The sequence below is a fragment of the Fukomys damarensis genome, unplaced genomic scaffold, assembly GCF_012274545.1.
Source record: "Fukomys damarensis isolate Sample0158 unplaced genomic scaffold, DMR_v1.0_HiC HiC_scaffold_15, whole genome shotgun sequence".
Lineage (NCBI taxonomy): Eukaryota > Metazoa > Chordata > Mammalia > Rodentia > Bathyergidae > Fukomys > Fukomys damarensis.
This window is the reverse complement of record NW_022900927.1, coordinates 36,524,177-36,536,251: the sequence shown is the minus strand read 5'-3', so window position 1 is coordinate 36,536,251 and position 12,075 is coordinate 36,524,177. Positions and strand designations below refer to the sequence as shown.

Sequence of the window (12,075 nt, the reverse complement as noted above, 5' to 3'; positions counted from 1 at the left end):
TTAATTTGTTCCCTCTGACTAGGACTTTATTTTTGTCAAAGACAAACCTAAGCAATTGTTCTCTGAAATGGAGCCTTGGGAATACAGTACCTCTGACATGGATGGCGCTGCCTGGGCCTTCCTTTCAGCAGATAATCTGGTGGCTAGAACATAATGCCTAACAACCACTCTGCCCTCTATTTCCAGTTTTAGGCAATAATAGAATGGATCAGAGCCAAATTGCCACAATCCAATGAAATTATATGTACATTTACAATATACAGTCATAAACCACGTATTGAAATTTCAGTGGTCCCTTAGATTATAATGGAGCCAAAAAACTATCACATAGTGGTCTTGAAGCCATCAAAAAGTCATAGTGTAATACATTACTCACATGTTGTGGTGATGCGGGCATAAAAAACCTAATGTATGACTGTATGACCAGTTATATAAAAGGACAGCACACACAACTGTGTACATTATATAATACTTGGTCACAATAATAAATAGCTCTCCTATTAACATATTTTCAATAAATCATACTTTTAATTAGAGCATGATCTATAGATGTAGATATATTTACACTGAGCTAGCAGCAGCCCCTTACATTTGCCATGTTTCTTGATTACATGAGGGGCCAAGTGATTGTCTCATACGCTGAATCACTTTGTCCGTACTTCATGATGCTTCACAATAACAAAATTGCCTGAACCATTTCTCAAAGAGTGTCCAAAATAAGTAGCCTGTGACTGAGTATATATTTAGTTTTCATTTTGATAACTCTGTAACTATGAAAACAGTTCATTCCCATTTTGTAGAAAGCTAAGCAGAAGCTTGGAAATTGTCAACAAATCTATAGTGATCACCCATTTAGTTAGTAACTATAAAAAATAAAATGTGTACCTCTGATTTCAAAGCACATGTTCTCTCTACTGACCCTGGAGGAGAGTTTGTATTTAAAGGTTCCCGATGCTAATGAAACTCAGATCTTTCTAAGAGCTACAGTGAAAAACTGGGACAGCAAAAGTCTCATCCAGTTATCTAACTGCTTCTCAGCTTAAGCTGAATTTGCTTTGATATTTTCTTTCCATGGAACAAATCAGTGGCTGACAGACTAAATCTCAAGTTGTCACCTAAAACCCAATTAAACACTTCTGCTGAGCACTTTTGCTGGCCTCATCTCACCGGAAGAAGTCTCATCATACCTAGAATCAGAAAAAAATAAACAGGTCAGATAGCCCATATTTCTATGGCACAGACAAGCCTAAAGGACCTCACTATTTCGCCAGGAAGCTATGATTCTCAGAACCAAGAGGGAAAATGTGAAGACAGCAAACCTGAAATTCTCCTTCCTCCCCTCCCCTCTGTGCTTTTACCCTGGTGTTAGCACATTTTCGATGCCAGTGACAGCAGAAAGAAAATGAGAGCAGGGGCAAGGACACCATTTATTAGCACATAGACCTAAAACATCCAAAGGTCTGTCTAGCTATAAGTGTGGCTAAATCTGTGGACTTGACATGTCATTAAGACATAGTCTCTTTCTTCTGCTCTTGATCCTACGTTCTCTATATGATAACCTGTGTAAGACCCAGACTCACATATCACCACTCTAATCACAGAAGAAAACGGCATACTTCTTTCTCAGCAGTTCCAGAGAAGTCCAGGGTTTCACCTTAATTAGAGCAAGGCCCACCCTAGAACTCATCAGTGTAGGCAAGGGGACACATTATCACTTTAACCAAGTCTTGGCCATAAGCCCAGCCCTAGGACTAAGAAGTCACAGCTCCACCTATGGTATGGACTAAGAGTCAGTGGGTGACTCACGTAAGAAAAGATGGGGGTGCATTTACTGGGTGAAGCAGGCCTAGACGGTGAATAAATAAAGGCTAGTGAGCACAGGAGCGACAGCCACCCTGAAAGACATATTTCTAGGGTAGAAAAATAGTCTCTATCCAGAATAGACGTATGTAGTAGCAATGGGGATCCCTCCCCGCCCCCGTTTCCAGGCAGAAGCTCAAGAGGTCGGCTCAGTCTGGCAATTAGCTGTCTGCTGATCACCAATTCAAATGTCCTGGAGTGGGCCGTGCTGATGATCTGTACTAGCAGTAATCATTTGGCTGGGTGAATCAAATTATACTTTCCAATGCCACTTCAAATCAGGATTGCTATGTCTGCACTCATTTTCAGGATAAGTGTTACCATGCAAGTTATTTTCTTTGCTATTGACTATATGTGGGCAAGGGAGGAATTTAGGTTTCTTTTAAGTTCTGCTGAACAGGAAAGACCAAAAAGTTTTAGAGATTTGTGAGGAAACTAATTAGGATCCATTCCATTTTAATGGCCATGCTTTTGCACTGAAATGGATAGGAGAACATGTTCTGCCTTTGCAAGGAAGAGATTTTTTTCTTCCAAGTAGCTTTCTGATTTGGGAACCTCATTCTTTCATAACGCCATCTGTAGTGATCAATCAGATGTAATGATCAAAAGGAAGTTTGCCTTAATCAATCCCAATAAACAAATAGCTGCTACAGTGGCAAACCTAATGTGTTCTTCACTTCAAATTCACTTGCCAATAATTGGCCTCATTAACGTCTGTGAAGTTAGCTATTCACTAAAATTGGGCAAGCTGTACATTAGATGTGTTCAGTGGTTTGCAAACCTTTGGGAATAATAGACCTATTGAATCAGCATTTTGCTAGTTTCATGTAAATGAACAAGATAAAAAGTAAGGCGACTGTAAGAGATTAGGAATGAAGGGGAGACCAGGAAGTGTCTATCATTTTCTTCTCACTGGTATTATCTTCCTTGAACTAAATATAAAGTGAGGGCTAGTTTTGCACCTTTCTTAATGATTTTACTTTGACAGAAAATGAATCTTGATTTCTTTGTGCTGTCTAGTTTTCAAATTACCCAGCCCACATCTGCCAGATGTTTTTGTTGTTCAGTTATAAAAACTGTATCCAGACTGGATTATGAGAATGCTGTTCACAGGCACCATAACCACAGATGCCCTTGGGTTGAACATCAGGCTCACTGCAATCTTACCAAAGAAGGAAATATACTTCCAGCTGCTGCACCAGACCCACCCTTCTTGGAGAGAGGAAGAAATCACAGCAAGTGAGCGAGCCTTTTCTAGGATATCAGATATGCATCTGGGGAGACGGGAGGCAGTGAGAAGACTGGATTCCTTTATATTTGTGTGGCACATTCCTACAGAAATGGCACAGTGGACACTGAATGAAACTATTTAATTTGCCTGAAGGTGAGGGAGGATTTATTGTCCTGAATTACCCTATACATCCGCACTACCAACATTCACCAATAATAACCCATTTCTACTTCATTTCTGCTCCTGTAATCAATATCTGTGTCATGAGGAAAATAAATTATATTTGCTCTCCAATATAACTTTTCTTCCTTAAGAAGTACCCAGGTAGGGACAGGGATTTAGGCTCAATGGTTCTGCCACCTGCCTGGCAAGCACAAGGACCAGAGTTTGATCCCTGGTACCAAAAAAAAAAAAAAAAAAAGAACTACCCAGGTAAAGTTTAACATGATGCTGTTTGTCAAAGAAGTTCTAAATATTTGCAAAAGACACAGGATCTCATAGGATGATTGCTTTCCCACCCAAATGAAAATCAACCCATCTCCTGGTTATTCTAGCTTCCTTTAGTCTTTCATCTCATGGTTCATATCCATCCATGTATGTTATAAATAAGATTATAACTTATTTAATTACAATAATTTTTAACAATGTCCACTGTGATCCAACAAGATGCTAACTTTGCAGATCCCTAAGTCTGCAATGGCCTCCTCATTAGTTTCACTGCTTGGATTCTTATCCCTATTCCCAGCCACCACCACCCCACCTCCCTTACAATCTATTCTCACACAGTTGCCTCAGTAAGCTCTTGAAACTGTAAATCAGTTTGTCATTGCCTCCCTTCAAGACCTCCTGTGACTTTGCACTGCATTGGGAGCAGACTTGGCCCCTTAGGGGATCTGTATCATCTCAGCTTGCTTCCCATGCTGCTCGTGTATCATCCCACTCCAGCCCACTAGCAATCTCCGTCTTCCTCAGATCCATCACATATTTCTGTTTTAGGGCCTTTTCGGTCTTGCTGTCACCTTTTCCAGGAATACTCTTTCCAGAGCTCTCTTCATGCCTGGCTTCTACCCATCCCGTGATTCTTGGTCAAATACCATCTACTAAGAAAAACCTTCTGAGCCTCTTTAAGTCACCCTCCCATTACTTTTTATCAAGTCATTTTTTTCTTAAAACTTGTCATCCTTCCAAATGACATGAGTTTTCATTTTGCTTGTTATCTCCTCCACAAGAATGCAAACTCAAGGTGGGCTCAAACTTCCTTTCTTGTTCACCTCTACACCCTCAAGATCTAGAACAGTGCCTGAATAAGGTTCTAAACTGAATGAATGTTTTGAGGCCACAATCACACGATAAAGGAATCACCATTTTACGTTCCAGGATGGCTTTACTTGGAAATCTGCAAAGCTAGTATTAGAAGCACCAGTTTCCACTGTTAATTCCCTTGACTCTTCCCAAAGTGAGGCAATCTGTATAAGAACCATTTCCCAAATTAAGAGAGCTTTGAAATTTAAAGAAAAAAATATAGAAAGCAAAACTCAGACACACCAGAAAACTCTAGGCTGCTTTCTTTTTCATTATAAGTAAGACATGGTTCATGGGAATAAGCATCAGTGCTTGATTCTTTAAACGTTGAAAATTAGATCAAATGAATTGGAGGACAACTACATCTAGTGTTAATGTTTTCCTCCTCGAATGAAGAAAATGAGACGATGTGAGCCATGACTCTATTAGAAAATGAAACTTTGTATTTCTATTTATTTCCACTTTAAAGCACAATGTTTCTCATTTCAGACTTTTCATGTTGGTAAATGTAATATTTTACGTTCATTAGGCTCAGGCCCATTTACTATGTGCAAGCAAGACAAACACAAATATATTGTCTTTATCAAGTGAAATTTCTAATTACACAGTAAATAAATTAGACTAAGCCAGAAAACCAAGTCTGATGACCCCTAAAAATAATGTGTTAAAAGTAAACTTGAGTCAAAGTTCCTCACTCTTAAAAGGTATAATTTATAAACTATTATGCTTTTATTATGTCAATGTAATCATTCAAGAATAGACCAGATACCTGATCCAAACTCCTAACTCACAGAAAAGGCTTCAAATATGAACCTGGAGTGATCAAATTTTGCCTCTATTTTGCAAAACATGATGTAGAAGAAACTTATGATTAGCAGATTATAGAAGTCAGCGGCAAAGCCAAAATAAAGTAACAACTCACAGTGAGATGACAGCGAGCAAGTGCCTTTGAACTTATAATTGCCCCTAGATCCAGCTAATTTAGCTTTAAGTCATGAGGCCTAATTGAGAAAAATGGTTACGCTGAGCAGGTATCAGTTACGACAGGAAGCTGACTGTGATCATTTTGCTGCACTATTTCCAGTGAAGAACTCTTTCTGCCAACACTTTTCCTATGATGGCTATTAAATTTGATAGGATTTTTCCCACCATTAGCTGTAATGGCATTTACATGTTAAATGCTCGCAACAAATGAAAACCACAATTCTGTTGTTTCACAGGGTAAAAACCACAGTTACTGCTACTCTGAATGGAGAACAGATCTAAAAAGAATCAAGTAATTCCTCTTTGTTATATGATACCTATATAAGCTCTGTGGGAAAGCCCATTTACTTTGCAGCTCTTCTATTTTTGAAACAAGATAGATTTTTTGGGGGGAGAGGGCACATGTAAGAAACCTGAAGATTTTACAATAAGACAAACACAAGACACCTCAAATTTTTGTCTGGGAGATTTGTTTACAATTAAATATAATTCTCCCTCAAATATATTTACCTTAGAAGTCATCCTTTCATAGAGCTACAAGGGAAAAAAGCTCAATGGCTTCTTATGTTTGTTTTAGTAAATGGAAAGAAAAAAAAAAGAACTCTTCAGGACATATACCAAAAGCAACATTAAATCATGGAAACTACAGAGAAGACACATACTGAATATTTCTTAGCCAATTTTATTCTCCAAGAAAATTCAGCAACTTGCTCTGAAAATTGGAAGATTTATTGATCTAGATTATTAGTGTGAATTATTTGTAAGTAAATATCCAATGTCATATAGATCTAGCAAAGCAAGATATAAGAAACTACATATTTTTAGTTCTCCAAAACTATTAAACTGTGTAACTGCTTGATCATTCTAAATCTTTTTAATTTGGTTTGGCTTGCTCTCCATTTCTCTATCACTGCTAATTTTCCAAGGTGTGATTTCCTTCACCTAGACTGGCATTTAAGCCTCAGGACACTCACACTACCTATTTAATGGCTTTTCAAGAAGTCAATTGTTCTGAGAATGTTAAAGAGTCTCATTGCATAGTTAAGATAACCAACTTCCAAACCTCTGAACCTTCATTTTAACTTGACCTCTTCCTGATGTGTATTTGAACTCTTTCTCATACATTTAGACCAAAGATTTAATGGGCCCCCATGAAAGTGTATGGATACTTTGAAATTAAATATAATTTCTTATGAAAAGAGTGTCCTTGGAATTTGCTCAAGCAGATACTTTGGAATTGCTAACCCAAAAGTTACTTTGTCATTTTTTCTTCTTTACTTCTTGTCTCCCTCTTCCTCCCATCCAATACCTTGTACCACCTACCAAAAACAGAATCAGGAAGAGAAGCCGTGTTTGCTGAGGCATCCAGAAGATGAAATTTGTTCATTCATTCAGCGGTTTCATGTGCACTCAGATACCCAGTTTTTAACTCATGGCAAGGATCATTACAAATTTATGGGATATCACAAATGATTGCCCTAACTTGCCCAATTTTGCTGTTTGTTTGTTTTTTGATACTGGGGATCAAACTCAGAACCTTGCACGTTCCAGGCAGGCACTGTGCCACTGAGCCACTTTTCCTGCCCAGCTGCTCAAATTTGAGAAAGTGGATAACTTCCCAAAACTCTGGTCTGGTTTAGGGGTCTGGCTGTAGGGGGAAACAACAAACGTACTGTTGGCAGCCCTAGATCACATATCCTTTCTTATTTAGTGATAAACATTAGTTTTAATGGGCATGACTTTCCTTTCTCTTACTACACATATACACTTATATGCACCAAGTGGAACTTCTCAGCAATCCAAAATGAAAATACAGGTAGAAAGGGAAAAGAAAAATATATGACAAAATGAAAAAATGGAAATAAAGTGCTTGTAAATGGGGAGGGGAGGAGGGGGTGAAGGGAGGGCAGGGACAAGGGAAGAAAAATGAGAACCAAGACCTGTCATGTAAAGGTACAAGATCCCAGTAATGAATGTAACTGTACTGTATACCTAGAATGTACCAATAAACTCAATAAAAGAAAAAAATGAAAATACAATGGGCTGTGAATGTTGCTGCGCAACTAACTGCACTGCTTTCGAGAAATCACTTAACTTCGTGACTCAATTTCCACATCTTTTTGGAATCAAAGATTATCACTGTAGCCCTATGACTTTATTACCCTCTAACCAAAGAAATGGGTCAAACACCTGAGATTATAATTCACTTTATTCCAGCATTAAATTCATAGTCACAAGGCGTATTCCCCACCGTGTAGTCTTTCCTAATACTCTTACCACAAGTATTATCTTCCAAAGTACTTCAGGAAGCTTGTTGCAACTCAGTTTTTACAAGGTCAATGCAACCCACATACCCTGTTTGTAAAATGTTTCCTTCTCTTGCATTGTATAAATATTCAGCCTAAAAGCATACCAAATACGCTGTTACCTCAACAGTTTTTGAATTAGAATATTGAATCATTTGCTATTGTAATGGAAAGTTTCCTACAACTCCGGATTATCTCAAATTATGTGATGAAAACACTGATACTACTGAAAATAAAAACCGCTGAAAATAAAAACCGCTTCACCGTTGTTTTCATTTTATCTAACGAACAAACACAGAGGGAAAGCTCGGGTCCAAAGCAGAAAAGGTCATAGGCGCAAATAACAGAGTGCTACTTGCTACAAATTTTAAGGAAACGGTTCAATTAAGAACACTAGGAAGGAATGTCAAATATACTTAGACATTTAAACATATTGTAAACATCTTTCAAACAGTAAGTGACTATCTACCATTGGGGTCTGTATGGCATTCCATACATTAACACAGTAGGTTACAAGTAGGTATAGCTATATGGAATTGCATGCTTACTAGCCAAGCCATGATACAAAAAATTATCGGTGGTACATGACGTTGACCAAACTGTTGCTAAACCCCAAAAGATCATGCTGGCAACAACACTGGTTCCAGGTATCAAATCCCCAGATATTGGTTCATTTTGTTTAAGGCATCACACACTGTGTTCAAATCACTGCGGAGGTCCTGTACCACATTTTCAATACTTCTGGTGTCTTTCAGAATTTCAATACTCTGTGTGTAGGGATTGAAGTATACTGAGAAAGGACGGGTGATTGACTTTGCAAAGTCCCTGCAGAATAAACAGAAATAGGATACATGATCAGCTCCTACTGGTACAAGAAATAGATAGAAGGCAGGAAACAGAACCAGAAAAATGAAAAGTTATTTTCTGTGGATGGATAAAAGCAAGTTTACCTCATCTTTTCTTTGGCTTCTTCAAAACTTTCTGAAACAAAGTAGGCTTCCTGGAAGGTTGTGATAAGGCATTCCTGTAAGCAGGTTGTCTTCGGGTCAAAGGCTTTTACACATGCTTTGTCAGAAAGAGCATGCTGTGAAATATACCACAAAACCCGTTAAACTCCATAATGAGACTCTCAAATGCCATGACATCACATTTCTACAACACAAGTGATAGCCCAGTAATCCTACTGAACTGCTCAGCTACTACTCGGCCATGAAATATGGAACTCTTGCATGTGCTGAGCAAATGGAGTGATAGGGGATTTTCTTTGTTTGTTTTGCTTTTTGATATCTGTTAACTGCCGAGGGGGAAATAAGATTATAGTGTTATTTTATTTATTATCAGCCAAATTCATACTGAAGGGCAATTCAGTTATACCCCAACAGAAATGGAATTTTAAGTCTCTGCCTATGAATAGAAGCAGGGACTGCATAAATATGTTCCTAAATTTATTGCTATAAGCAATGCACTGAAATTTCATTTAAATGGCAGAAGTAATAATTACCTGCGTAGAGAGGTAATTGGGACTCTCACTGAACTATTTGTGGGCTCATTGCAAGACATTTTGAGGCCAGGCACTGCGAATCAACAGTGTGGAGTGGGCATGTATATTTGAGGATGCTTGCAAAGCATTCATTTACCTTCCACCAAGTACAGTAGAACAATATATAGCAGATAAATATTGCCAGTTGGGAGGGGAAAAAGAGCTATTATTTATAGTTATACCCAAATCAGGTATTAGAAAAACAGGGAAACTTGTGTAATTACTCTCTGCACCATCATTAACTCTGTTCGGTTCACTACATGACTGACACTAAGGACAGCAAGAAAGTATGAATGACTATATCCTCAAGATAAATCCAATGATGTTAAAAGTTTGTTCTCATCTCCTGCCACATGCTACCAGCCTATGTGTAGCCCCTAGATACATGGGTCTAAAACACAGTATACAGAGGAATCACTGAGAAATTTATAAAAGTGCAAATATCCAGGCCTCAATTTTATTTGGTAGGTCTAAATAAAAGCCATGAATCTGCATTTTTAAAGGCACACACTGTGCCTCTGACATAGTGTCTATGAACTATATTTTTTATGAACTATATTTTGAGAAATACTCCTCTGGATTCTGTTCTTAGTTTAAGGGCTATATTAGTTGGGAGAAAGAAAAAGGTGGAATCTGTTTTGAAGTAAGGGTTAGGAAACCAGGAGTGTTGCTACTGTCCAACAGGGTAAACCTGGCAAATAATTTCCCCTCTGAGGCCTCCACTCCCTTGACTGTAAACTAGAGGTTTGGACTGGATGACTCTAGACACTCTCTAATTCAGCCACTGGATTGCATCCAAAACGCTTTGCTGCTCTCTCAATCTTTCTAGGATATCCTGGAAATTTTTCTGAGAACCCTTTCCTAATCAATATTCTTGGTACATTCCCACAACAATTTCAAAATGCATGGAATGATTTACAGCCCTGTGTGAAGAAGGCTCTGGTTGCCTAAGTTTGAAAATACATTTGAGAACCAAAGACTGATGTGTAAGAGAAAGGACACATGGCTCTACCCTGTGTGTGCTGTGCTTTCCTACCGACTTGCATTGTCCAGATCAGTGCATCCATGAATCACAGAATACTAAGGGCCTCTCAGAGAGAAAACTCATTTTTTTTTTTTAGAACAGCTTCATTACAAACCAGAAGGTCACCACCCCTGCAAATGCATTTGTGCTAGATTCAGTGCAATACAGCAAACAACAAAGGATTTTGGTTCCGCATGACCAATAATTCTGTCTACATTTTAAAAACAACTTCACAGTTTCAAAAAACAAAACATCTGACGGGAAGTGCTGCTCCTCTGCGAAGCACTGGCATCCTGCAAAGTATCTTATTGGCTCACTGTAGTTTTCAGAATTAGAAGTTGCTTTCTTTGTAGCCATCCATGTGGTTATTTAACTGTAGTGCGTTCCTCTAATTTGGACATTCATCCATCCGTGCACATGGAAGGGAGGACACTGGCGAACTCAGTGCCCTCAGTCTTTCTACTCTCTCAACTCTGCATTCAGGAGCACAGTGTTGTAGCAAAGTCTTTTGTGAGAACATTTATGCCATGGCTCCCCTGGGACATCCTTACTGAGCAAAAGACTTTACCAAGTCAAGGACACACAGAGAAAGGAAGTGAAACTCATCTCCATGGGTATCCAGTGTTTCTACAGACATTAGCGACCTCAGCAGTCACTACCTGATGTCACTAGAATGTGCATGTACAGTTACAGAAACTGAAATCATCATGTGACCATCACCCTAGAAATTCAAATGAATGCATTTAGTCATTTAGCATGCAAAGGGGATTACAGTAGACCAATAAAAGGCCCAGAGGGCATGGACTTCAAGTCTTCAAGAAAAATCACTGGCTTTACAGCATATACTTTGAGACAAGCACCATTAGGTTAACAGAAATCACATTTATCTAACATACTATCTAAAGGTAAAACTAGAAGTTGATTGTTTAAAGCACTCCAATAGGCAGCTTATTATCAGGAGCCTGTTGCATCAAACGGTGGTTACCTGCTGGGGCCTTCTCCGCTCACAGAGTATGGGACCAGTGCTACTCCTAGTCTGTTAATGAGATCAGGTTACTAAGGTACCTGTAGGCCAGCCTGGAGAATGGCAAGAGCCTGGGGTTGAGGGGGCAGCCAGTAAATGAGAACAACAAACAGGTGGTACCTACACCTATAAATGGCCTCTTACCCGATAATAAACTGGTTTGGGTGATGACTACTAGGAATATCCATGCTCCCCACAAGGTCTCCTATCTCTTATACCATCACATGGCCGATGGGGTATAAAATAGCATCCACATCTCTCAAGTTTCCAAAGCCCAATAAAGAAACCCTACATTTTTGCTTCTCAACTCCTCTCCATGTGTCTCTGTAAGTCACCTCAGTTTGGTGAGCAGCTCTTGTGCCTTCTCCTCTAGGTCCAGACTGGATTCTCTGTAAGCATTGAGCCAAACTACTTTATATCACTGCAGGTCTCTCATAAATCCTTCCAGAAATGTTAACCATCTGAAACCCTAAAGTCTGCAAGAATTACTCCAACTTCTAGCAGAGAAGTTTTATAATGCTGGCAGAATCTGATTGGCAGTCTTTTACTCTCAAGCCATTTCAAAAGTACAGGAACACCTTAGATCCACCATCTCCTAATCTGAACACTCTAGCTTGGGTTTACCCATAAAGACAAGAGTACAGGACTGGAACCAGGAAATCTGAACCAGATTGTTGTCCCAGAGGCCAGATATATGACATCAAATGAATGAAAGTACCTCAGATTGGACTTCACTTTCTTCTTTGATAAACCTAAAACATTGATCTACATGAATTCTAAGGCTTTTTTTTTTTTTTTTTTTTT

The 12,075-nt window shown here is 38.8% G+C and overlaps 1 protein-coding gene across 1 annotated transcript in view; it reads right to left on the bottom strand.

The window, feature by feature from the left end:
• Positions 1-7,606: 7,606 nt before the first annotated feature.
• Positions 7,607-12,075, bottom strand: part of Tph2 (tryptophan hydroxylase 2) — a 97,371-nt gene continuing 92,902 nt past the window's right edge. Inside the window, exons 10-11 of the mRNA XM_010617503.2 lie at positions 8,634-8,767; positions 7,607-8,508 (exon numbers count right to left, since the gene is read on the bottom strand). Of these exons, the coding sequence (XP_010615805.1) occupies positions 8,334-8,508; positions 8,634-8,767 (309 nt within the window). The 3' untranslated portion in view covers positions 7,607-8,333. The remainder of the gene's footprint in view (positions 8,509-8,633; positions 8,768-12,075) is intronic.